The following is a 24,771-nucleotide window of genomic DNA, read 5'->3' on the forward strand; positions in this document are numbered from 1 at the left end:
TCCCTCTTGACCAGGACTCATCCTCTAATTTCTGCCCATTTCAAAAACTGAGAGCAGTGCCTTCAGTGGACAGGATTTAAATCTAAGTGTGCCCAGCAGCAGAGTTCACTTCTCACTTTGTTCTCTAGATTGCCAGGCCTCAAGACACCCCATCATCCCAGAGCAGAGAATGAAAGCCTTGCCTGGGCCCACACTTGGCCAGGGTGCAGAAGCAGCTAATACTTGGATCAAAACTATATGGCCTCTCCCTGCATTTAAACTTTTAAAAAAAATTTTTAAAGATTTTATTTATTCATTTGACACAGAGAGAGAGAGAGAGATCACAAGCAGGCAGAGAGAGAGGGAGAAACAGGCTCCCTGCCGAGCAGAGAGCCCGATGCAGGGCTCAATCCCAAGACCCTGAGACCATGACCCGAGCCGAAGGCAGAGGCCTAACTCTCTGAGCCACCCAGGCGCCCCACTCTCCCTGCAATTAAAATGATCATTTTCTCTGTCTCTAAATCTTACCTTATTTAAAAAGAAAACAAAAGGAGGTACTCCTATTCCTCCATTTTATATATTTTTCACATTTCAAGTTTTTATTTAAAATCTAGCAAGTAACATATAGTGAAATATTAGTCTCAGGAGTACCTATTCCTCTATTTTAATCCTATCTCTCCTAGATCTCTCCATCTCCCTCTACCCCAAATATCTGGCAGTGTTTACTTTGTGCAATAGTTTTGTCCACAGGATGGAAAATGAGAATGGCAGGGAATGAGATACTCAGACAGGTGAAGGAGTGTCATAGGGGGTAAAGAGAGAGCTAATGCAGAGAAGAGGGAGAGGTAGGGAAGCTCGGGGAAGGGGCCGGATCTTGATCCGCACATGTGCTACTGAATCTCACTAAGACCTCCCAGCTTTGCCATCAGATTGGGCAGGTGGCCTGTCCTCACTGGGAAGGATGGAGCAAGGGGGCTGTGTCTTACATCTTACAAGATGCTTAAGGGAACTAACTGGATGAGGTGTGAGGGGGAAAGTGAGGCAGAGAGGAAGAAGACTGAGGGGTTGCCGGTGGGTAGGCTAGGAGCAGAAGGCAGGGGTCTAAAGGAAACTGTGGACTAAAACCACAGCTAGTTGAACATCCATCCACATTTGCATGGCATGTTGAATGGGCTGCTGGAGGGGTGGATGTCCTGGAGAGGAGTGGACCCTTTCACCCATGCATCTCCCTTAATGACACCTCAGTTGTTAGGACAGCAGGGTGGAGCTGTGTGATATCATAGGGGAGACTCAGGCCAGACAACCCCATAAAGCCAGCTCTGAACACTTCTTCTATATGAAGGGCAGGAAGGCCTTGAATTCAGATTCAGGATCCAATCTGATCCTGGCAGGGGGGACCTCTGTAGAAGACTGCTGATCTCCCTGCACTCAGAAAGAAATTACACACAATTCTTTAGAATCATTTGGAAGAATACCATTCTAAGTGACTGTGTATATAAACAAACCCTTCTAATTCTTTGAGCCTCTGTGAACCCTTGTGATGGTAACGACTCCATTTAACTAGTGTCACAACAACAACTACTAATAATAATGTCATTAAATGTTTCCTGTATGCCAGCACCATGCTGAGCCCTGGCCAAGCCCTGCATCACCTGATTCTGACCTGCAGTCTGATGAAAACTACAGCTATTCATTCCCATTTTACAAACATGGAAACAGACTTAGATGGGTTAAGGAATTTCTAAGGTCTCACACTTGGGAAGAAGTAGAGCCCAGGGGCGCCTGGGTGGCTCAGTGGGTTAAGCCTCTGCCTTCGGCTCAGGTCATGATCTCAGGGTCCTGGGATCGAGTCCCACATCAGGCTCTCTGCTCAGCGGAGACCCTGCTTCCTCCTCTCTCTCTCTCTCTGTGCCTGCCTCCCTGCCTACTTGTGATCTCTCTCTGTCGAATGGATGAATAAAATTAAAAAAAAAAAAAAAAAAAAAAAGAAGTAGAGCCCAGACTGGATTCAGGTAGCCTGACCCCAGCACAATTCATAAGCTTCTGAACTCTGGCTGCCATGTATTTTGAACGAGGTCTTTTGAGTTTTGCGTGTGTTACTCTGCCCTTATGTGCGTCCTCCCTTGAGCATATAAGCCCGAGGATACATATCAGGTCCTCTTTCAGCTTGGAAGGTGATGGCCACTCTAAATTTCTTAGTAGAAGATGGGCCAAAAGAGGACCAAGGCTCTGTGCAACTCCAGGGGGCGCTATTCACACTGTAGTCAATGAGGGGCCCTAGCCATTCCTTTTGTATGTTTGTGTTTGGGGTGGGGGGAGAGCTAGATGTCAAAAGGCGGAGTTGAGGATATGTGTATTCGTTTGGGATAATGTCTCTTAAAGCTGGAAGTCTCCACATGTGCATCCATGATAGCAGATGGACTTCAAGACAGACAGTATGGTTATGGTTATGATTTAGAACGCGGCCTTTAGGGTCAAACTGGAATCCAATTTTAGTTCGTCTGTATTATGTAAATGACTTCGGGTGAGTTGCTTAAAAACGATTTCTTCCTATACATAATGGGGACTGGCTCCTCATGGAGTTGTGTCCATTGAGATGATCATTATCCAGGCCAGCACTTTGTGATCAATAAATGGAAACGGTAATTATTCATCCACGTGCCTTATTTCCTGAGTTGGGGTGTGCGCGTGTGTTTACTGTTTTCTGACTCTGTGTGTGGCCGAGGGCCTGGGTGTAGTGCTGTCGGTCCCAGCACCGTTTCGAGGTTAGTGAAGGTGCTGGTTCTCGAGCCTCCGGGTGGGTCTCCCCGACGCCCCGGTACTGCCGGCGGGGGCCGAGGGCTGCCCGCTGGGTGGCGGGGTGTCCGGTGCGGGTGTGTTGCCTCGTGCCTGTTTGTGCTCGGCGGCCCGGCTGGCGCGGGCGTGTTTGGGGTGGTGGTAATTACTGGGATGGCCCAGCCCTAATGAGTGTGATCCCGTTACACTCTCGCCGCCTCTAATGGAGCTAACCTCATTTCACAGCCATTAGAGATGGAGATGAGGCCCCGCCCACTGCCCCCGCCAGCTGCAGCTCCCGCAGCCCGGCCACGTTCTTTCCCTCCGGCTCGCCATTTCCCGGTGCCACCTCTCCTTCTCCCGCCTGGTCTTGTGCTCCTCCTTCCAGGCTTCTCTGCCCTGTTCCCCATTGTTCTCTTCCGTCCCAGCTTTCCGCTCCCCTCGCCTCTCCCCTGCTCCTGGTGCGTCCCCTTCCCTCGGCCTCCGCTGTGCCTGGGTTCCCTCCTCCTCGTTCGGCCTACGCATCTCTGCTTGCCTGTCCTCTCCTCTGCGCCCCTCCCCCGCCCTTCCCTGCAGCTGGCCCTCCCCTCCCCCACATTGCCCCGTCCGGCCAAAGGACAAATCTCAAGGGGAAACCAGCAAAGACAAACAAGGAGCAGTGACTTCATTATCGTCGTTAATTTGCCACTTCAGTTTCTCCCACAAGGGTCAAAGCCAGCACGGCTTGAACTCAGGGCTGCCACGGAGGCCGAGCCGAGGCTGCCTTTTCGGCTTGAAGCCTCTCCCCAACCACTCTCCCTCCCTCCCCTTCCAACGCTGCCATCGTTTCCCGGCAGGGGGTCAGACTCCCGGTTTTGCTCCTCCATTTCTTTCCCTGGCCGCACAGCCTACCGCCCTCCCTCCTTTTTCATTTAAATTGTGGCCTTCACTCCAGCTCGAAGTCACATGGTTTTTGCCTCGGACTCCCTCTCTCAGCCTTACTCTAACGGTCCCCGCTTCTCCAGCTCCCTGCCCCATCCATCCTGCACCCCCTTCTTGGCTTCCCCTGGCCTTCTCTCTTCCTAACCTCACTCTTCCCTGAAGCATCAGGATTTATCTCTGGATTTTGGAAATCCGGCAGCCAGAAGAAGCTGGAGATGGAAGAAGGCATTCTGGCCCAAGCATGCCAGAGGTCCAGAACTTGGAAAGGGCTGGACAGGAAAGAAGACAGCTGCCATGGGGGCAAGAGGCCCATGAGTCAGAAGCAGCAGCAGAATCTAGACTCAGACATCCCAGACCCGAAAAACCACCTCGGAGACCAGAGAAAAAGGAGGATAAATGGCCTTGGCTTGGGCTTGAGACTGAGGTGGGGGGGGGGGGTGATCATGGAGAAAACAAGGATGGAAAGATATGAGGATGGAAATGGCGTGTATCCCCATCAGTTCCTCAGGGAAACCCAGTCTAACACTCCGGTCCCACCCTCTGCCTTCCTTCACTGAGAAGCCAAATGACTAACAATTGACTCTTAACCTTTCCTCGGATCGAGCCCCAAAGGGAGAGGCTGAGGGTAGCTGGCTGTGACTAGAGGAGGCACTAGGGAAATGTCCACACTGAAGTAAAAATTTCTGGCCCACACCCATCCTGCCCCACTGACTGCATGTCAGTCAGCACGCTACACTGAACGCGAGCCTGCATGCATTTACCTTCTCTCAGAAAAGAGCTCTAGATACTATGTCCTCCTAATTGCACAGGCCGCCGTGTGGGTGGATGGCCCTGCGGTGACTCCAAGACTGGAAGCTTCGCTTTCATGTAATCCCCTATTCCTGCCCAAACACAGAGAGGCAGCACCTGTTCTCTCACTTGACTTGGAAAGAAAAATTTTGAGGGATACCCAGCTATCTCAGCAGGAATTAGGAAAAAAAAAAAAAAAAGGTCTCTCCATTGTTAATTGTCTGCTTTCAGCTCAGGGTCCTGGGATCGAGCCCAGCATTGCATAGGGCTCCCTGCTCAGCGGGAAGCCTGCTTCTCCCTCTCCCACTTCCCCAGCTTGTGTTCCTTCTCTCCCTGTCTCTGTCAAATAAATAAATAAAAATCTTTTAAAAAGAAAAAAAAATGTCTCCCTCCAGGTATACGCAGTCTAGTGGTATAGCTTGGTGACAGGGAAACAGGCGGATCTTAGCCTGGTCACCCCTTGAACTTGGCATCTAGAACAACCAACCAGAGGCCCTAGTCTCAGGACTACTTTCCTACAGGAGGGGGCTACTGAGAGCCAATGGGATTACCTCAGGATGCTGAGGGACGGCCCTCAAATCTTTCACCCCTGTCTCAAGAGCCTGGGGTGGAGGAGGGGTGGGCAGGCAGGCCCCTGGGCTTTCCCCAGAGAGGCAAGGGGCTCTGGGAAAGTGAGTGGTGGGATGACTGAGAAGGCAGAGAAGAAAGATGGAAAAATCAATGAAATGAGTTTCTAACGGTGAGGTAAAGGACCGCCGTGTCGACAGCCTGTCGCCTGCTGCAAAATATGAGCTGCCCAAGTCCATGGTGGTGGCTGACAGTGCATCCAGCTGCCACTGCCCTCCTTTCAGGGTACCCGCCTCCAGCCCCTTCTCCAGTTGCCCTGGCCTTTCTTATTATAGCCAGACTTCCCCTTCCCTCCCAGGGCTCCCCACTTGCTTGCTTGCTCCCTTCTTGGGTCTTCTCTCCTCGAGTCCTCAACCCATTCAGGGTCTTTATGACTCCACCATAGAAATAGGAAGATTATAATCCTTGACTTGTGCATCTTTCTTGAAGACTTCTGTGTACTGGGACACCTCTCTGCAGATTTCCCTCAGAGTTGTGATGAGCTCCACATTTCTTGCCACACCCCATCCCTTTCTAGAGCCTCTGGACTCTGAACAATTGGCAGTCAGGGATCAAGGCCATCCCCACAGGGTTCTTGACACCCAGGTCTGTGCCTACTGCCTGCTGGCCCACTTGGCCAGTGCTGACTTCCTTGTGTTTGCCTGGATTGGGAGAGGGTGTATAGGATGGGCCTGGTATTGATTCATGAACTCTTGGTGACTTGGGGGGCGGGGCAGGGTTATGACTGATTCAGTTGTGGTTCTATGATTGGGAATGGGGTAGAGTGGCGATGCTACTTCCAATTCACATCTGCCAACTCTTGTCCTCAGAAACAACTCCCAACCTTTTCTGGAAACCACCTCCTTTCTCTATCCTCTTCCTCATCTTCCTCTTGGGCTTCTGAGACTGTTCATTCATGTTTTCTTCCCATTATCTCTCCAAAGACTCCCCAGATCAGCCCCAAGAGTCAGCCCTCCAAGTGTGGCTGCCTTGGCTGACACCAAGTGTGCCTCTAACCTAGATAGTCTCTCCTCTCTCCACTTCAGATCTCACTGCTGTTCAGTGAACTCCCCTCCAGCCCTTTCCTTCAGTTTCTGCTTTCCCAACTTGCCCGTTTATGGAGACTTAGGCCTGAGAGGAAGGTAGGCAACTCCTTTCCCTGGCTTCTTCTGATTAATTCAACATTCAGTCAACAGACGTTTAACTAAGCATCATCTATGTGGCAGATGCTGGGCTATGTGCTGGGAAACAATCGGAAAGTAGGACAAGGCACCTGCACCTAGGGCCATCATGACTAACCCTGGCTCTCTCACCCAACAGCTTCCTCTCTCAACTCAGTCGCCCCACCCCACCCCAAACAAAGTCCACTGTGCCCTATGGCATTTCAGAACCCAGCCCTTTTCTCTATCCCTGCCTCAGGTTGCACTCACACAGCCCTGATCTCCTCTCTTCTGCATTTCCAGCTTCAGTCTCCACTCCTAAACCCAGAGCTAGGGTCATCTTACATTTTCAACTCTCCTCCCTGCTCACAAAGCCCTTCTCCTTTCACGTTCCCAAACTGCCATTTCCAGTTTTCTTCCTTCTTTGCCTGCCTTTCAGTCCTACCACCCGGTCCTCAAAGCCCCGACTCCCAAGGTCTCTTCCTCTTGCTCCGGCAGGTTCCCGTGAATGTCAGGGACTCACATAGGAGATCTCACTCTGAGCTCAGAACAGCTCTGGGGAGGCAAGGTCAAGCTACGGACCCAGGGATCCTAGAGATCAGACTCAGGCCCTGGCCTCCGTAGTGCCCAGCTCCCAGCAAAGCAGCAAGTTGTTCCTCTGTGGGTCTCAAGGTAACACCAGCTGCTCTGACATCACGGAGGGAGGCACCCTGTCAGGTTGCCAGGGCAACACCAGCAATTTATGACATCAGAGCTTGAGGCCTTTGGTTCTCAGGGGACTAGAAAGATTCAAGTTCCTGTCAGCTAAAGTAAATGGGAATTCTACTTTTTCATCTCTTTGCTCGTGTCCCCCTGGCTTGGGAATGAAAAGCAAAGGCCTCTGGTGGGGTAGTGAAGGATGTGGCCAGTGGAACGGATGCTTGTGAGGTCTCTTTCCCTCTCTCTTCACCAGTATCTCTGCACGCTCTCTGCCTCTCCTTTGGCATCTCTCTCTTGCGGGGCTTCACCCGGTGGCATTTCTGCTATGCCTTTTTCCGAATCACCCCTCCTGCGGCGCTCTCTTTGCACCGGTCACGCTGTGTCCCTCTCACACCAGAGGCATTTGTTTCCTTTGATACCTCATGCTCTCCTTTCTTCCCCCTCCCAAGCTCTGTGTGGCTCTGATCTGCTTCAGCACTCCTCCATTTGCCTTCCATTTACCTTCTTTGTACCATATTCTTTTTCCACCTCATCTTATTCTTCAATTCCTCCCTTCCCCCACTTTACCATTGTATTCACTGCATTTTGCCTTTTCTGTTGACCTCCTCTTTAGGAATACTCTATCATTTCTGTCCATCTTCTGTATCACTCTAAACTCATGTTTTATTTCATTCTCCCAATTTTTCATTAATCACCCCTCAGTTCCTTCCCTGCCCCCATTCCGCATGGATTTTCTTCCTTTCCTTTTGCACATTCCACATGTCATGCATTTCTCTACCCCATACATTTATTATACCCAGCCTCTCCTTCCTTTCTGGAACACTATTCACCTCTGAAATCGTCCATTTTCTGCCCCTATCTACCCCCTTTCAAGCCTGAGGGCTGGAAAACAATGCTGCGCTTAAAACAAGGCAAACTCTCCTGACTCTTTATCCACATATCCCATTCTTTAGGCTGAATGAACCTGGCCTCTTCTGTCATATGAATGAAAACAGGCCTGTAAAAGATCATGCTGAATCCAAATATGATAATAACAAGGGCCCAGGAACATGAGCTAGAAAGTAAAAAAAAAGCCACTGATACCTAAGAGGAACTAAAGGATGAGAGGCAACCAAGCAGGGTGGAGCTCAAAGTCCTAGAGAATGTCCCCTTACAAAATCAAAGTTGACAGTTAATGGACATAATGGCCCTGACTGATGAAGGGGTTATATGCCCCTGGAAGCCCATTAAATTGATTTCTTGGCCTGTTTATGTGCCTTCACACACCATACTCCCCACCTCTCCCAGCCCCTTGCTCTCTTGTTACCTTCTGGTGCGGAGGTTAAAATTCTGGGTGAGAGGATAAGGGATAAAAGGAAATTAAGGTGACCAAGGAGAAAAGGTAGGCAGAAGGCAGGTTATGGGAACAAAGGTAAAGAAGAAGCAAGGGAAGTCATGGGAGACAGGATTGCAAAAAAAGGCGGGGGGGGGGTGAAGCAAACTGGGAATATGAAAAAATATACAATGGCAAAATGAGGGAAGGGAGGAAATCAAGTCAGCAAGGAAGAGGTTTGTGGTGGGAAGATTCTGGAGAGGCAAATGACACACAAGAGACCAGAGGTCCTGGTCGGGGAGACAGGCACATGGCAAAGGAGACAGTCAACAATGCTAGAAGTTCCAAAGCTTTGCGGGTGAAGGTGGAAGAGGATGCTGTCCTGGCTGTGCTGAAAGGGTACCTGAGTCCTTTGAGGAGACACATCTGCCCCATCCTTCAGACTCTTTCCAGGCCCCTGACCAGTGACTGCCACAATCATGACTAATAAGCATGAAAAAAGTAGCCTCAAAAGGCCAGGGATATCACAAGGACTCTGAAGGAGAGGGCATGGAGTCCTAGACAGACAGACACACCACCAGTCAGGCAGCCAAGGCGTGACACATAGTGACAGGGACACACAGGAAGAGGATCACCCGGATAGGAAGAGTCACATGCGGAGACAGTGACACACAGACCCAGAGATGGATGGGTGCAGAGAATGAACGAGGGGGAAGAATGGCAAAATCAAGAGGCAGGGGACTCGTGGACACAGATCAGCGGGGCTACAAGCACATCGAGACCACGCGTGGTCGAGTGCTCAAAAATGACAGGGCTACTCTGAGAGGGGGACACACAAGAGCAGAGCAGGTGGAGAGTTGGAGGGCCAGGAGAGACACACTTCACCTTGAGTGGAGCAGTGGCCTCCCCTCACCTACTCGCACCTTTCCCAAAAAAAAAAAAAAAAAGCTCAACTTCAGGCAAAACGAAGATCGAAGATTAAGAGTATCCACGTCCCTTTCCACCCACCCTCGCCCCCAGCATGCTAGCCCATCCGCCAGTCCGCCCCCCTGCCGAGGTTTCCGATCCCGCAGCCGGCGGGGGGCAGCCGAGACCCAGGCCCCCTCCGGGCTGACAGCTCCGAGCCCGCAACTCACCCTGCCTCCCCTTCCCTCCGGGACCCCCGCTCCCCGCACAGCTCGGCGCGGTCCGTCTAGGTTCTCGTTACCCTCCGTCTGTCCAGCTGGCTCCTGGTCCAGCTTCGATGCCTTTTCCTTTCGCCGTCTCTCCCTCCACCCCTGCATCTTTCTCCCCCACCCTATCCTCCCTCGCACACCCCCTCCCCCCCACCCCTGCCCCCTCCTTCTCCCCAGGCTCTCGGTCTGTCTGTCCGTCCGTATCCCCTCCCCCAGCCCCTTCCCCGTCCCTCTCCGTGCCCTCCAGCGGCAGTCTCCGAGCGCCTCCTCTCCCCTCCGTCTCCAGCTTCCAAAGAGCAAGGAAAGGAAGAAGAGAGAGAGGGAGAGGAGAAAAAAAAACCAACCCAGCAGCATCGGAAATCGATGCACTTACACCTCAGCTGGAAGCAGGGACGGGAGTCGAACCGCGGCCGCCGAGCAGCGCGAGGCGGGGAGGGGAGGGGGCGGCTCTTGGAAGGGACTTCTCCGATGTGTTGATTCCTTTTTTTTTTCCCCTCCTCCTCCCTCCCTCCAGCGCTCACTCCGGGGCGTCAGGGACGGAGATGGAAAAAATAAATAAATAAATTCACGGCGGTGAGGGAAGTGAAGGAAAATAATCAATGCTATTTGGCTGCGGCTGAAGTGTTTTCCCGGCTTCGTGAGGGGGTTTCCATTGATTCACCCTGGGCACTCGCTCTCTCCCTGCCTCCTCCTCCTCGCCCTCCTCCTCCTCCTCCTCGCCCTCCTCCTCCTCCTCCTCCTCCTCCTCCTCGCCCTCACTCCTCCGCCTCATTCACTGGCTGGAGCCGAGGCGTCCTACACAATGGAATAATCAATACCCAGGAGCCCGGGGCGGCCCCACTGAGCAGGTGCAGCGTCCCGCCCGCCGCGGTGCGTGCCGGGAGTTGTAGTCCGTTCCTGCTCCCACCAGCCTGCTAGCCCACGGTGAGTGCGCGCGCGGGACCGAGGACCGGGGGCAGGCCTGCCCGCGGGCGGGGCCACCTTGCTCACTGGGGCGCCGGGTCCAAGCTAGTGCCTGCAAAGGTGCAGGCGTCTTTAAACTCCTTCTCGTGTTCTCTTTCTCTCCCTCCTGCCTACAGAAACTATGCATGTGTTTTGTTGTTTGTTTAAAAGCGGCCCGTAGAATAAGCATTGGCTTCTACCAGCTTTCCAGAGCGCCTCAGGCCCACCTTTCTTTTCCATTCCCTTCTTCTGCCTTATCAGTCCCCCTCCTTTCCAGTTGGGTACTAGAACCTTCTTTTCCACAACAGTTACTCGGAAGTCTCCAAGAGCTTCTGTTTCCTCCACCCAGAGTTGGGTCGGGAAAGGGAGCTTCTGGCTCCTGGGCCTCATCCTCAGGTTATTAAGCTCTCTTATAGTCTAATAATAGCTGTACAGATTTATTGAGTACACAGAACAGTTCCAAGCACTTTCGTGTTCATTAATTTACTTAATCCTCACAGCTAGTCCCATTTTACAGTTGAGAAAATCAGACCACAGAGAAGTTAATTAAGTGGCCCAAAGCCACATGGCCAATAAGTAACAAACAGTGCCAGGATTCAAACCTCGATGGTCTGACTCCAGGGCTCACAATAGCTGCTATAGCCTATTTCTCTTAAAAGTAAAATAATAGGGGCGCCTGGGTGGCTCAGTGGGTTAGGCCTCTGCTTTTGGCTCAGGTCATGATCTCAGGGTCCTGGGATTGAGTTCCGCATCAGCATCGGGCTCTCGGCTCAGCAGGGAACCTACTTCCTTCTCTCTCTCTGTCTGCCTCTCTGCCCACTTGTGGTCTCTGTCAAATAAATTTTAAAAATCTTTAAAAAAGTAAAATAATAATAATAATAATAATAAAGGAAAAGAAAAGGAAGGAAAGTAAGAAAGGAGAGAAACGAAAAAAAAAAAAAAAACCTTGGAGCTGACAGGAAGAGGAAGATTTTGAGTCTCTATGATGTGACCATTTATCACTGAATCCCCACCCATAACTGTGGCAGTCCACTTTTTACCAAGAAGGGAGCTCTGAGAGGTTTAGTGAGGTGGAGTAGCGTTTGGAGTAGTAGTCTGAAAACCAAACACCTGGAAATCAAAGCTGAAGGTCAACCCCAGGTCTATCTGGTTCCTGAGTCTGGTCTTTCCTTTCAGTTAATCTGCTGCCTCTGCCCCACTGAATAGCACCTTATAACTCAGGGAAGAGGACCTTATAATTCAGAGAAAGAGGCTTTTTCCCCTAGGAAAGAAAACTGAAAATCCTTGAAGGGTGGATAAAAAGTATGCCAGTGATTGGAACTAGGGGCTGGGGCCCTCCCCTCCCTGACTACTGGTGCCTGTTATGGGGTGGAGGAGGGATGCATCCAAGACATCTCAAGTTCAAGATGTGTTTGCCCCACAGTACATCCCACAGGTCATTTGTTTCCAGAAACATCCTGGGAAGATGACAGATGTTGAGAACCTGGCACTTCTCACTCATCATAGGAGTTGAAAAGAGGCACTGTTCCTCAGCAAGGCACCTCACCCAGAGGGTCAGACACACGGTCTCCAGGTAATCATAGTCCTCAGAGAGAGTAAGAAGGACCTTTTCTCTATTTTGTCTCCCAAAGCACTCAAAGGGCCACCCCCACATCTTCCTGTATTTTAGGCGAATGTAAGAGTTTCTCCCACTCCAGACAAAGCCTGCTCAGGGGCCCCTGGCAACTCAGTGACAAATTCCTCAGGCTGGCACTCAAGGCCATTTCCAACCTGGCCTTCAACTGTATTTCTAGCCTCATCTCCTTCTTAAACACTGGCCAGTTGCTCTCCAGCTTCTTGGTCTTTGCTCATGCTTTTCCTGTCTCCATCTGGGTCTCTGTTGAAATCCCGTTATGTCTTTAGTTCCTATCCAAAATTTCGTTCCTTCTCTGACAGAAGGTTTTCAACCTTGCCCTAAACACTCAATGCAGAACGTATTTTCCCCTCTAAAACTCCCGGGTAAACTGGTCTTAGTTATCCCCCCTTTCAGCCCATTGTCACTGGCTTGTATTTTGTGGGCCACCATTACAGTCAATAAAATCTCTCTGGGATAGCGTTTGGATTAGTGGCTTGGATTTCAGGCCTATTTGTCTAGGAAGTGAGGGGCCTGGAGACGGGACTGAGGCTCAGCTTCTTCCATCAACAGCCTGCACCATCCCTTCTTCCATCAACAGCCTGCTCAACTTCAGGTTGAGTCCCGCGGGCTGTAGCCGAAGCTTTCCTATCACCATAGCAACGGGTGGGGCGAGGAAGCGAAATCTCCCTTTGGAACTACAACTCCCATCATGCATCCGGACCCCGGGCTGTCGTGCTCAGCCTGAGGCCTGAGACCGGGAGACCCCCGGGAGCCGGGAGGGGTCGGGCAGGAGGAGCAGAGCGCGGCGGTACTTCTGCGTTCCCGGTCCTGCGCGGAGGTCGTGGACCCCCTATCACGTAGCAGGTCTCTCGCCCGGCCTGTCCTCGGCATCGCCACATCGGGCCTAATATGGCCGCTCGTGCTGGGACCGGCTAGGTGCACAGAGATCCAGCCCCAGGTCCGAGACCAGGGACTGCTCCCGGCATTCCTCGCGGGCTTGGCGTGGGCTCCCCTCGCCCATCTCCAGGTCCAGCGAGTGGGAGCCGCTCGGGCTTTGAGGTGAGACCTGAGGCTCCGCTGGCCTGGCCGGTGCTGCGGCGAAGGGTGGGGTCATTGCGGGAAGTGAGCCATTGGCCACCCGGGGTAGCAAGGTATAGAGGGCGAGTATTGAAAGGAGGACACCCACTACAGTTTTCTAGGGAGCCCCTTGGATTGAGGACATCACCGAAGGTGTAAGGGATTACCTGGAGATCTGCCACTGTTGCAGAACCTTAAGACATCAGAGACAGTCCAGGGCCATCTCAGGCAGGGAGAGAGAGCTATGGCCCCAACACAAAGCTCGGTGACAGTGTGTGCCTCATAAATTCTTCCCAGGTAGAGGGTGGTTTGCTGAATTGTCACCCTGCAAGGTTGAGCACCTCGGGGAGGTCAGCAAATGTTTATTGATTTACTGATTGCAGGTAGCATGGCCCAACCATTGATTGAGGTGGAGCGAAAGTTCGTTCCAGGCCCTGACACAGAGGAGCGGCTGCAGGAGTTGGGGGGCACCCTGGAGCACCAGGTCACCTTCCGGGACAGCTACTATGACACCCCTGAGCTAAGCCTCATGCGGGCTGACTATTGGCTGCGACAGAGAGAGGGTAGTGGGTGGGAGCTCAAATATCCTGGAGGAGCTGTTGTCTCAGGACCTCACACTGAGTTTATGGAACTCACAGTTGAGCCCGCAATTGTGGCTCAGCTCTGTGAGGTGCTGGGAGCTGACGTCCTGGAGTCTGGAAGTGTGGCTGCTGTGCTGGGCCCACTGGGGCTGCAGGAAGTAGCTAGTTTTGTGACCAAGCGTAGTGCCTGGAAGCTGGTGCTATCCCGAGCTGAAGAAGAGGAGCCTTCGCTCACGGTGGACCTGGATACAGCCGACTTTGGCTACGCTGTGGGTGAGGTAGAGGCCCTGGTACACGAGAAGGCTGAGGTCCCAGCTGCCCTAGAGAAGATCCACAGCCTCAGCAGCATGCTTGGTGAGGGAGATGTGCCCTTCTGTCCTTTCCTTGCCTTCCCTACCACTCTTTTGGATGTATCCACTGAAAATCAGCCAGAGGAGAGGGTCTTGGGGTTATTTCTGTAACAGGGATCGTCTTGGCAATTTTTTGGAGGACCGTTTGCTTTTACAGAAGCTGTCTAACCTGGATTGGATCCTTCCTTGTCTCTAATCTCCCCCAATCCTTGCCTCATTTAGTTCTCACACCGCTGGCTGCTCCAAGTTTGCATCCGTCCTCTGCTTGAATCCTTCCATCCATCCTTTCTTCCCCCAAATCCTGTTTTCTTCTTTTTATAGCTACCTAGATCCTCATTTAATTTGTCCCATTGGCTTTGAGTAAAAAGGCAACAACGTTGTACTTATGTGACAGACAACAGGAGAAGCTGTGGCAGATTTCTTTTTCTGTAGACAGTTCATCCATAGAAGTATGGGATTGTGCATTCCATGAGGCCTTCAAGCAGTGGAATGCTGCTCTCGCTTTCTCAGCAAGCATACACTAAGTTGAGTTTCCTGCTATAAGCCCAGCATGCTGCCAGGCTCTAACAATAAGACACTGACTTATGGTGGCTCCATACCACATAGAGGCTAGAATATTATGCGAATCTCACCCCATGGTTGTTGCTGCTTCTCTCCTTTCCACATCCCTGTTTCTCTGTGTGCATCTCTCCTTGTGCTTCATGATCAACCTAATGAGCTTCAGCCTGCCTGCATGAGCTTTCATCTTGACTGGGGACCAGGAGTAGTAACTGAAAAGAGTAGATACAGAGGCACCCTCTGTCTTCATGGCATCTGAGCACCTCTTCACCATTTCTCCTTGCTAGAGGAGAGGCTCATGCTTGGCTTCCCAGCTTCACTCCTACCCGAAGTGGCCCCTGTAGGCCCCACTGGCACAGGCCAATCAGGGTGTGTGCTGGTGGGTTACAGAAACTTCCTGGGTGGCCTTCAGAATCCCAGTGCTGCCTTGGAAACAACTTTGAGGTCTGGCTAGAAGGGCAGGGAACGGAATCAAAGCATTTACAGCTGTCTGGTTCTCTCCTCTCAGTTCTCCTTTTGCCTGCAGGTGTGCCTGCACAGGAGACAGCACCTCCTAAGGTGATGGTGTACCTCCAGCGCTTCCGGCCTCAGGACTATCAGCACCTGCTGGAAGTATACAGCGCCAGAGAGAAGCCACAGGGGACTAAATCTCCTGACAGCAGCTTGGGCTAGGCTGTCACTTCTTCAACAAGGAAGAGAACTCTGGGTCTAACAGGGTTCTTTCCTGGGTAGCCTGTGCCTCTTCCCCAGGCCTCCTTCCCACAGCTGACTCCTCTCTCTCTAACTCCGCCTGTTCTTTACCTTACATTCAGCTAGCCTTCCATGAGCCCTCCCTGGCTGCCTCTTCTCCCTCATCCGTCAGATGCAATCTGTGGGCCGCCCCTCTCCCCTGGCCGCTAAGCAGCCTCCATTGATTTCCGCTCGTGTTTATAGGATTTCCACTTAGCCGTGATCAGTAGTTAAGCACAGGAAAATCCCTTGCCACCCCCCCTCCCTTGGTCGATGCCATTGATTCTGCCAGCGGCTCCTAAACTGCCTTACAGCTGAGTTAGAGATGAGGGGAGGCAGCAGGGATTTCCCTGCCTTGAGGTGTGGGGAAGAGCAGCAGGTTGGGAAAGTAGGTGGGAATCCCTGTTAGAAATCTGGAAGTTCTGGGGCACCTGCGTGGCTCAGTTGTTAAGTATCTGCCTTCAGCTCAGGTCATGATCCTGGGGTCTTGGAATCGAGTCCCGCATCGGGCTCCCTACTCATTGGGAAGCCTGCTTCTCCCTCTCCCACTCTCCCTACTTGTGTTCCCTCTCTCACGGTGTCTCTGTCAAATAAAAATAAAATCCTAAAAAAAAAAAAAAATCTGGAAGTTCTGTTTCATTTTGCTGCTGTGCCCTACTCTGGACCAGATTGTAGAGTGCCGTCTGTGGAAGTTTAGGGGCAAATTTGCTCCCCAAATTTGAGGGTAGAAAGAGCCCTTCTTTGTTGAAACAGGTTTCTAAGGCTCAAGGGAACTTCCTGGATAAGAAGACTCTTCCCTTGCTATGATCTGTAAATGTGTTCTATCTCAACTGTACCCAAATACGGCTTTCCCCCTCAGGCTTTATTGGACTTTCATTATTTGTAGGAGGTGAGGGGACAGCACCCTCTACCCTGCCCCGTTTTTGCAGAGACAAATGCAGGACCAGAGCGCCACCTGCTGGTCGATGTCAGATACAGGCGCAAGTGGCTGAGACCCTGGGGTGTTGGGGACACAGGAGGATTTCAGACTGCATGGAGGGTGTTACTGCCATGTCTCCACGGGCAAGTTGTTCACCTCAAAGATCTCCTGCACAGACTGGCCAAAGTGGTTGTAGGTGAGGCGCAGCTTCAGCCTCAAGGGGGCCTAGGAATATGAGAGTGGAGACCAGGGTTAGCATCTGTGATTTCAGTCCCAGGGCCTTATCAACAGGGGGTGGGGTGGGTGCTCCTGAGCTCACCTTCTTAGGGTTGAGGATTCTGAGGAGCTGGGTCACGGGAAGGCCACCCTGAGCTGGAACTGTGTCTCCACTGGGGGCCTGGAGCTGCAGCTGGAAACTCTGAACACAGGAGGTTGGGCAGAGCATAGTAAGGCAGATAGCTGGGCTCAGGCAACCCTCCACACCCAACAGTTTCAAACCCTCTTCCCATAATTCCCCAAGTGCTTGTCTCTGCATTCCCTTCCCGTCTCATTCTTCCTCCCACCCACCTCCCCTACTTAGCCTTTTTTCCTGGAGTGCCCAGGCCACCTCAAATCCTGGTCTTCTACAAACCTTGGGCACAGCAGCCTGACAGACGAAGTGGGTGACATCAGCCTCTGAGGTGTTGATAGCAGTGACCATGATTAAGAGCAAAGCAGGGGTTCCAGGGGGTCGAACAAAAGACAGATTCAGCTGCAGTCCTTCACGCTCAAACACTTTGAGATTTGGGATGGAAGCTGGAGTGTGGAAAAAGCAGCAGCTCAGTATATGGGGAAGATAACAAGCTCATTCATTCATTCATTCAATAGAAATTAAGTGAGTGCCCACTGGGTTCAAGGCAGTGCTGGAGAAGCCAGGTACAAAGTGGACAAGAATATGAAGTCCCTATTCTGAGCTTATAGTCTAGTGGGCAGGGAAAAACAATAAACAAGAAAACAACCAAGATAATCACAGATTACTTGGTGCTATGAAGAAAATAAATAATGTCAGAGTAACTGGGAGGAATAACTTAAATAAGGGCGCCTGGGTGGCTCAGTCAGTTAAATTAACCCTATGGCTCGGGTTGTGATCTCAGGGTCCTGGAATCAAACCCTATACCGGGCTCCCTGCTCAGCAGGGAGTCTGCTTCTCCCTCTCCCTCTGCCCCTTCTCCTGTTCATGCTCTCTCCATCTCAAATAAATAAATAAATAAAAAGAGTGTCAGGGGAAGGCATCTGACATTTTAGCTGAGGCCTGAAGAATGAGAATGAGCCAGTTATCTGACGTGCTGGGCAAGAACATTCCATGGAGGGGCACCTGGCTGTCTCAGTGGGTTAAGCATCTGCCTTTGGCTCAGGTCATGATCCCAGGGTCCCGGGATAGAGCCCTGCATTGAGACCTCAGCAGGGAGTCTGCTTCTCCCTCTGCCCCTCAGCCCACTGGTACTCTCTAGGTCTCTCTCTCAAAGTAAAAAAAAAAAAAAAAAAAAAATCATTCCATGTGAAAAGAGCACAAGTTTACCAAGGGCTTCAGGTAGGAGGGAGCTAAGAGGGCCATGGAGCTGGGAGTGGGAAGTATAGGAGACGGACTGGGAGGCAGCTGGGCCTCATGGGCTAGAGGTATCCAGGAGGGACTGGCATGAGCTAATGAAGCCTTTTATCTATCAAGATGAGGAAGAGAAGAGAGGTTCACAGCACGGAGGAGGACATGTGGACTTCAGTCCCTGGCAAAAAAGGAGAAGCAGCCCATTTCCAACCCTCCTTTTCTTTCTTTCTTTCTTTCTTTTTTTTTTTTTTTTTAAGATTTTATTTATTTATTTGACAGAGATCACAAGTAGGCAGAGAGTCAGGCAGAGAAGGAGGAGGAAGCAGGCTCCCCACTGAGCAGAGAGCCCGATGAGGGGCTTGATCCCAGGACCCTGAGATCACGACCTGAGCCAAAGGCAGAGGCTTAACCAACTGAGCCACCCAGGAGCCCCATACTCCTACTTTTCTTAAGACGTCTCCTGTCTGCCCTTTACTGAGGCTTACCCGGGGCTGGAGACACACAGGGCAGGTCAAGGAGGTGTACTGAAGTGCCTTCTGAGGAGGGTTCCAGAGGAGGTGGGCGCTGGGCAGCCCCAGAAGTGCCATCCAGGAGATCTAATAGATCCAAGAGCTTGGAAGCCTGTGGGAAAGGGCAGAAGGAACAGGGCTAGGTGTGGAAGCCTGACCAAGTCCTCTTCCCCCAGGGGCTTCCGGCCCCCACCTGCGGCTCTGTGGGGACAAGGGCTGCTTCCGAATGCTGGGCTTCTTTGCTTTCCTTTGCTTCCTCATCCTGGGTACCACCTCGCTCCACAAGAGGCATCTTTTCCAGGATGGCAGCCCTGAGAGGATGGAATATAGGTGTGTCCCTCTGGCTAGACCCTGGGCCTTTCATAATCAGCACATGGGAGGACAGGTAAGATCGTGCTGAGCCCCGGGCATGTGGTGGGTCAGAGCGCCTCTCTGATGTCCTAAGCTGGCATACTGCCCCGCTGGTTTTCGGATGAGCACGGAGGGCTGGGAGCCACCTTGGCTTCAAGGAACTATGGGTGGGAGGCTCTGACTATGGAGGAGGAAGACACAGGGGACAACAAAACCCTTGTACCCAGAAAGGGGTACCTGGAGAAGTGGTGTGGGGAGAGGGCAGGGGTTGGGTCCTACGCTGCGGCACAGTGACAGTCGCACCTCATGTGGTCATACTTCTGGAAGAGTGCGTTGTACTCGACAGCCCGCTGCTGCAGCTCCACATCCAGGCAGCTCCCGTAGACAGACACCACCTGGCGGATGCGGCTGGGCCACAGGGTGTGTGTGGGTGGGCGGCCCTGCCCCCCAACTCCAGGATGTGACATGGAAGGGAAAGGCCTCACAGAGCAGGGGGACCCCGGAAATACCTGGCTCACAAGGAAGAACCTATGGACTGGGGGACCTGGGGTGTGTGCCTGGAGAGAAACTCTGAAACTGCTGGGCATGGTAAAGGGACATCTATTACTGGAGGCACCAAGAAGAGGGGCCAGGACCCTTTCTTACTTGTTGTCCCCACGAAGCCGGGTGCTGAGCTTCATGAGGGCTGTCAGCGCATAGCCTCTGGTGGCTGGCAGGGACATATGGGACTGCAGCACCTTCTCCAACAGCGCCAACACCTCCTCTTCCTCCACCTTTGCAGGGACACAGGCCGTAACTGTGGGGCACCTTCTCTCTCCTGCCGAGGCCCTCCTCAGTGTACCCCTGATATTGGCCTCACCTGAAGGGGCTCGGTTTCCTCACAGCTCCCCTCCAGCAGGAGGTCCCCATATTCTCCAATGCACCAGGCTGCCACTTGCACCAGTGGTTGCTGCGTGGGAGAAGAACGATGCTAAGCCAGGTTCTGGGTCCCCTCCCCACTCCCACCACGGTGACATGCCCTTATGCAGTGCAGAGATTGTGGGGTTTGGAGAGGTGGGGAAGGGAAATGTCTCGCATGGAAACAGTTATGTAAGAGTTTGTCCACTCTCCGGAGCAACCCAGCTCTGTCCTGGCTCTTGGAGGTCTTCTGCCCTCTGGTGGCCAAGCGTGAGAACTACATGGCCTCACCAAAAGGAGCTCAGCAAGAGCCAAGCAAGAGGGTCCTTGCTCTGAGGAAGGGATATGTTGTTTCTGCCCACACTACTTGAGTAATATGGACATGCGAGGTAGATAGAGGCTGGCTTCTGTTAATCCACCCAGCATTCAAGGCAGTGGAAACCTGATACACACAGAACGAGCTCCATCTCATTTGATCCTCAACACAGCTCTGAGAGGTAGGCAGGGTAGAGAGTTGAGTACACAGAGCGTTAAGGAGACTTAAATCAGTCATCTGTGGCTGCAGAGCCAGGACAGAAGTTCAGGTGTTCTAACTAAAAACAGGGCTCTGTCCTTGGATGTCTCTGCTGAGTAGGTGGCTATGACCTCCAGGGAAAAGCAGCTGGGCATCAGCTGTAGGGAGCTGGTGGCTCAGGAAGGGCTGGGAGGCTCAGGCAGCCCTGGGTCTGGTGGTGGGAACAGTACTTGGGATATGTCTTCTGCCAGGGCACTGTAGAGGCGGCGCACGGAGTAGGCATGTAGCTCCTGGGCACCCCCAATCAGCTGGGTCAGGTTGGCCACTGCATCATCCCGTACATGGGTGCCTGCCTGGAGGGGGTGAATGAGGCCCAGGGTTCAGGGAAGTGAACCCTGCCCACTCCCTCCCGGCTCTCTTAGATCAGTCCCTGCCTCACCATTGTCAGCACACGCAGGATGGTATCTATATGCCACCGCTTGGTTGGGGCAAACCTAGGGGACATAGGCCTCTTCAGCCCTCGTATTGACCCTCTCCAGATTCTATCATCTCTGCCTCCTGGGCACCTGTCACCTCACCTCTCTGCTGCCAGCAGGATGCCTGAGGCACAGTCGGCCCGCAGATCAGGGGGGCAGGATTCCAGAAAGCTCTGCAGCTCTTGCGTCATGGCTCGCACATTGGAGCTATTCACCAAAGCCAGACTCAGTTCCAGGGCCCGCCTGACAGGAGAAAGAGGTTGTTGATACAGGGTAGCCAAGTCATCCTAAGCTATGCCTCAGGCCCTCCCTTCCCCAGGCACCCATCTCCTTAATCCCTCTACTTCAGTGGCTCTTGGTCCAGGTCTTGGCTACCAGGGGCTGGGCCTTCTGCCCTGCCCTCTTGTTGCTCTGTCCTACTCACCGGCTAAGGGAGGCATCAGGCTCCCGCAGACACTCCACCACAGTGGGCCGGTGCCGCTGCACAGCACTGTGGTCAGACTGCACCACACGCAGCAACGATGTCAGTGCCACATACCTGCCAGAGTGGGAGACGACCCATCACACCATGCTCCTCAGCCCCCTCCCTGCCCCATCCTGCCCTGAGTCTTGGAATAAGAGGCACATAAATCAGGAGGCAATGGAAGGAGGAGGGCCGAGGGCCAGGGGCTCAGTGGCACAGGCCAGCCAGACATCCGGGATGATTACCTAATGTTCTTGTCACTGTTGAGCAGAAAGCGGCCAAGAATGTTGACAGCCAGGACCTATGGGAGGCAAAGGTTGAGGCCAGTCAGGGAAGGAACAACGTGCTCGTGAAGGAGCGCGGGCGGTAGGGCACAGGATCGTGGGTGGGGAGGAGAAACCAGTGACTAGGACCTGTCTGCCTGGCTGGGGTTGGTGGGTGGGGCCGCAGTGGGAGAGGCATATGGGGTGATACCCGGAGGCCGGCTACAGAGCGGATGTCCATGATGGTCAGCACTGTCTCAAATAGGACTGCGTTGCCTGCATTTCGGCTGGTATCTGTGTTAGTGGCCACCTGAGTAGATGAGAGAGAAAATGCAACTAGAAGGGGCTCTGTCTTCTCCTCAGGTCTCTGGAAGGTACCCACCATGTCATCCCTTCATCATCTAACAAAGTTCCCCGAACTCCCACGATGTGCCGGGGGCTACTACTCTGAGACAGACTGTGTCCCCATCCTCACAGAAATCATAGTCTGCAGGGAAATGGCAACATGATTATATGGCTACCATGGGGGTGGACGATCACGTGAAGGATGCCCGGGGCCAGTACGATCTCAGAGCCACACCCCTAAGCAATGCTCACTCTCCAGACCCCCACCTGGGCCAGCAAGTCATTCATGGTCTCACTGCTTTCTTCATGGTTCCGGCCCAGGATCCGAAGCAGACGAAGTATCTGGACCTGAGATGGGTTAAAGATTGAAAGATGGAGGGGTTCAAAGGGTAAAGAGTCAGGCTGAAGAGAAGAATCCAGCACTGAACAAAGTATTGTGAAGGGCCTGGCTGGTTTCCTAGATCTTCCATGCCCCTCCTCCTTCCCCTCCCCCTGCCCAGGTCCCTTGGGTCCTGGGAGATCAGAGGCACACGAAGCCAGGGGATTTGGAGATGGGCATTTTGTTGTTGTTGTTGTTACCAAACTGGATTTCTGATCTTTAGGCATCCCCCACTTCCCAGACTGGTCTTGGGATGACCTGTGCAATCCTGTGCAATCCAGAGTGTTCGGGAGATGGCCACTAGCCACAGGCTTACTGCTAAGCCCTGTGCTCCAGGGACAAAGCAGGACAGGGTCAGCCCACCTGCAGAAAGGGGTCGCTGACTCCAGATATACTGTGCTCTGTGGAATATCCCGTCGTCACCAGAGTCCAGAGGATCTGCACCAGCTGGGGCACCACCTGGAGGGAGGGCACAGCCTTACTGGGTATTCTGCCTAATCCTCTCAACCTTCAGCCCCATTCCAACCCCATGGCCCCTCTTTTCCTGGCCCAGGGGCGCCCCTTCCACCAGCCCACCTTTCGAAAGTGCTTGAGGGCTGCAGGGCTTCGTTCACAGAGCTCCGTGATCAGCGTGATGGTGCCCAGCAGGACGCCTGGTGTTGAGGGGGGTAGTGAATGGTGGGCCAGGGGCACAGGAGAGTCTACTGCGTGTGTGTGTTCATGTGCACATGCTACCCTGCCCCTGAGGGCTGGTGTTCCCGTCCCATTTTTTCACTTCTGTCAACACCCAGAAGTAAGGCAGGGGATGGGGAACCCCATGGCCTTACCGTGGTGACGTTCATGAAGCAGTTGGGCACAGGGTGGGAGGAAGATGTTGGAGAGCTCGGGGACCTTCCGGATAATGTGCACGGCGGTCAGAACAGCCTGCAGAGATCAAGGGGCTCAGAAAGGGGCAGGGGTGCCAGGATGGACCTCCCACCTTTAACATGAGGCAAATAGAACAGTTTCCTGTGCCTAGAGTCCTGCCATCTCACCTTCTTGCGCACATAGGGGCCTGGCTGCAGGAGCAGTTTCTCCACCTCAGTGGCCAGGTCCCGGCACATCTCAGCAGAGCCCACAGTGCTCAGAGTGCACAGGGCCAGGCCTTGTACTGCCTGAATCCCCTGGCTCAGGTCACTGCAGAGTCGGGAGGGTGGTCAGTCAAGGTCGGAGAAATCCATCCTTCCCAGTACCAGCATCAGGCAGCCCCCTGGGATTTCCCAGTTCCCCACTCTCCCAGCTCCCTGATTCCAAGTGCTTCCCAGAACCCTCTCACTTCTTGATGCTGTTGGTAATGAGCAGGTGGGCATCCTGCCTCTCATCCAGCAGAAGCATGGCCCCCAGGTAGCCCACCCTCTTGTCTGTGAATCTGGGGGAGGCGATCAGTTTCAGGCACTCCATCTACAGGGAAGGGGGCAGACCAGGAAGGGGCAGGGGTGAAATTCGAGGCACTAACATCCCTTTTCTATCTTCTTTACCCCCAGATTAATTTATTGTAGCACCATTTCCCATCATCCTCCTTCAACCAAGGAAAAAGCTTAAGAAATTCAAAGTTAGTGGGTAGTTTCAAGGAACCAGGAGTCGAGGAGGATGGGAAAGAAAAGGAGGTGGCTTGAATGGGGCTGGCCAGAGAACGAAAGGTTCAGTCCGGCTTATGACCTACAGGGGTTATAATGGAAGGAGTTTAGCGGTGCATGCTGGGAGAAGGAAGGGCCCAGAAACTTTGTAGAATAAAAAAAAATCAGGGCACAGGTAGGTGAGGGTGTCTAAAACCCTGCCCCTCAGCCTTCCTCATCAAACTCAGAATGGAGGCGTCCCGGCCCGGTACCTGTCCAAAGTGGGCGGGGTAGCCCAACATGTGGACGTAGAGCAGTTTGGCCAGCTGGCGGTGCCTGTGCAGAGGGTCCCCATCGCGGAAGGAGGCGCGGATGTGGGCGCACTCCTTCTGGATCACCTCCCGCTCCTGGGCTTGGGTCTTGGCCCCACGAATTTCCTCGATTAGATCTTGAAGCTTCAACGAAGGCAACACCATCCTGAAGGGGCAGAGCCCGTTAATGAAGAGGATTTTGAACCTCTCGGGCTGGGAGTGCCTGGCCTTCCAGCCCAGACTCGCCCTGTACCAAGATCCTGAAGGACCGGGACCCGCAGCTACCTTTTCCCCACGTGGGTTTACCGAAGTCCGCCCCCTCCTCACCGCGGGAGGAGAGCCCCACTACGCATGCGTCCCCGCCCCACCTAGCGCTCGTTCAGACGGAGCATGCGCCAGAACCCCGCCTATTCCCCAACACCCTACCGTCCTCCGGCTCCACCTGGTTTCCCATCCCTAGCTTGTCCATTGCTTTCTTTCCGGCGCCCTGCGCTACCTCTTCCGCGGGATTCCCCCCCAAGGTCACACCTCAGGCGGCCTCCGCTTCACACCAGGACGCCAGCCCCACCAACAGCCTCACCTGGCTGGTCTCAACTCAGCTCCTCTACCCCCAGCGCTTCCTGGTACGGGGCCCGACGGGGGTTGGTCCTTCGCCTGGTCCTTCCCTCTTCCCGCCCCCGTCACGGGACCCCGCCCCCCTCCTGGGCTGCCCGGCTGAGTCGTCTAGAATCCTCTGACCTCAGGCCTCAGTCTTTGGAGTTGAGGGCAAGGAGCTCTTCGGGCGGCAAGACTGCATAGCAGACTTGGGATTCTCCCAGAGGCCTCTTTGTACATTCTCACCACCCGAAGGGCCTCAGGAGACCTTGGGTTTGAAGCCATCGCACCCCAAAGGAGATGAC

At 53.2% G+C, this 24,771-nt stretch overlaps 3 protein-coding genes and 1 long non-coding RNA gene across 9 annotated transcripts in view; 2 read left to right on the forward strand and 2 right to left on the reverse strand.

The window, feature by feature from the left end:
• The window catches only part of LOC116591159, a 32,459-nt gene extending 27,750 nt beyond the window's left edge, over positions 1 to 4,709 (forward strand). The window contains exon 3 of the long non-coding RNA XR_004285855.1: positions 3,875 to 4,709. This is a non-coding gene — a long non-coding RNA (uncharacterized LOC116591159). The remainder of the gene's footprint in view (positions 1 to 3,874) is intronic.
• Positions 1 to 9,162, reverse strand: part of ZFHX2 (zinc finger homeobox 2) — a 28,984-nt gene extending 19,822 nt beyond the window's left edge. Inside the window, 1 exon segment of the mRNA XM_032343858.1 lies at positions 6,754 to 9,162. The gene's annotated coding sequence lies outside the window, so the exon portion shown is untranslated.
• A 3,490-nt stretch (positions 9,163 to 12,652) lies between these two features.
• THTPA (thiamine triphosphatase) lies at positions 12,653 to 15,762 on the forward strand. Of its 2 annotated transcripts, XM_032343862.1 has the most exons (3): positions 12,653 to 13,032; positions 13,434 to 13,985; positions 15,066 to 15,762. In XM_032343862.1, exons 2-3 carry the CDS (start codon positions 13,439 to 13,441, stop codon positions 15,209 to 15,211), a joined length of 693 nt encoding a protein of 230 aa, XP_032199753.1. In that variant the 5' UTR covers positions 12,653 to 13,032; positions 13,434 to 13,438; the 3' UTR covers positions 15,212 to 15,762. The 2 variants fall into 2 exon arrangements, with proteins under 2 accessions (XP_032199753.1, XP_032199752.1); XM_032343861.1 differs by lacking the exon at positions 12,653 to 13,032 and having other exon boundaries at positions 13,039 to 13,985.
• Positions 15,763 to 16,112: 350 nt separating this feature from the next.
• On the reverse strand, positions 16,113 to 24,706 carry AP1G2 (adaptor related protein complex 1 subunit gamma 2). Of its 5 annotated transcripts, XM_032343863.1 has the most exons (22): positions 24,453 to 24,706; positions 23,834 to 24,038; positions 23,282 to 23,406; positions 23,001 to 23,142; positions 22,794 to 22,890; positions 22,543 to 22,619; positions 22,330 to 22,425; positions 21,855 to 21,935; positions 21,454 to 21,552; positions 21,225 to 21,280; positions 20,941 to 21,054; positions 20,619 to 20,759; positions 20,480 to 20,534; positions 20,271 to 20,393; positions 19,489 to 19,578; positions 19,275 to 19,402; positions 18,933 to 19,037; positions 18,472 to 18,589; positions 18,255 to 18,390; positions 16,819 to 16,982; positions 16,507 to 16,605; positions 16,113 to 16,412 (listed from the first exon to the last, which is right to left on the reverse strand). In XM_032343863.1, the coding sequence occupies exons 2-22, from the start codon at positions 24,035 to 24,037 to the stop codon at positions 16,311 to 16,313; spliced, it is 2,352 nt and encodes a 783-aa protein (XP_032199754.1). In that variant the 5' UTR covers position 24,038; positions 24,453 to 24,706; the 3' UTR covers positions 16,113 to 16,310. The 5 variants fall into 5 exon arrangements, with proteins under 5 accessions (XP_032199754.1, XP_032199755.1, XP_032199756.1 ...); XM_032343864.1 differs by lacking the exon at positions 18,933 to 19,037; XM_032343865.1 differs by lacking the exons at positions 19,275 to 19,402; positions 20,271 to 20,393; positions 20,480 to 20,534.
• Between the last annotated feature and the right edge of the window lie 65 nt (positions 24,707 to 24,771).

The sequence above is a fragment of the Mustela erminea genome, chromosome 5 (assembly GCF_009829155.1).
Source record: "Mustela erminea isolate mMusErm1 chromosome 5, mMusErm1.Pri, whole genome shotgun sequence".
NCBI lineage: Eukaryota > Metazoa > Chordata > Mammalia > Carnivora > Mustelidae > Mustela > Mustela erminea.

Bases quoted from the DNA above. Each gene is read 5' to 3' on its own strand.
- AP1G2 (XM_032343863.1), bottom strand. From the start codon at position 24,037: ATGGTGTTGCCTTCGTTGAAGCTTCAAGATCTAATCGAGGAAATTCGT. The intron at 22,426-22,542 runs GTGGGCTGGTGG...CCCTCCCTCCAG, and splicing joins CCCTCAAGCACTTTCGAAAG to GTGGTGCCCCAGCTGGTGCA. The intron at 20,535-20,618 runs GTGAGGTGACAG...TATGTCCCCTAG, and splicing joins ATCCTGCTGGCAGCAGAGAG to GTTTGCCCCAACCAAGCGGT.
- THTPA (XM_032343861.1), top strand. From the start codon at position 13,409: ATGTTTATTGATTTACTGATTGCAGGTAGCATGGCCCAACCATTGATT. The intron at 13,986-15,065 runs GTGAGGGAGATG...TTTTGCCTGCAG, and splicing joins CAGCCTCAGCAGCATGCTTG to GTGTGCCTGCACAGGAGACA.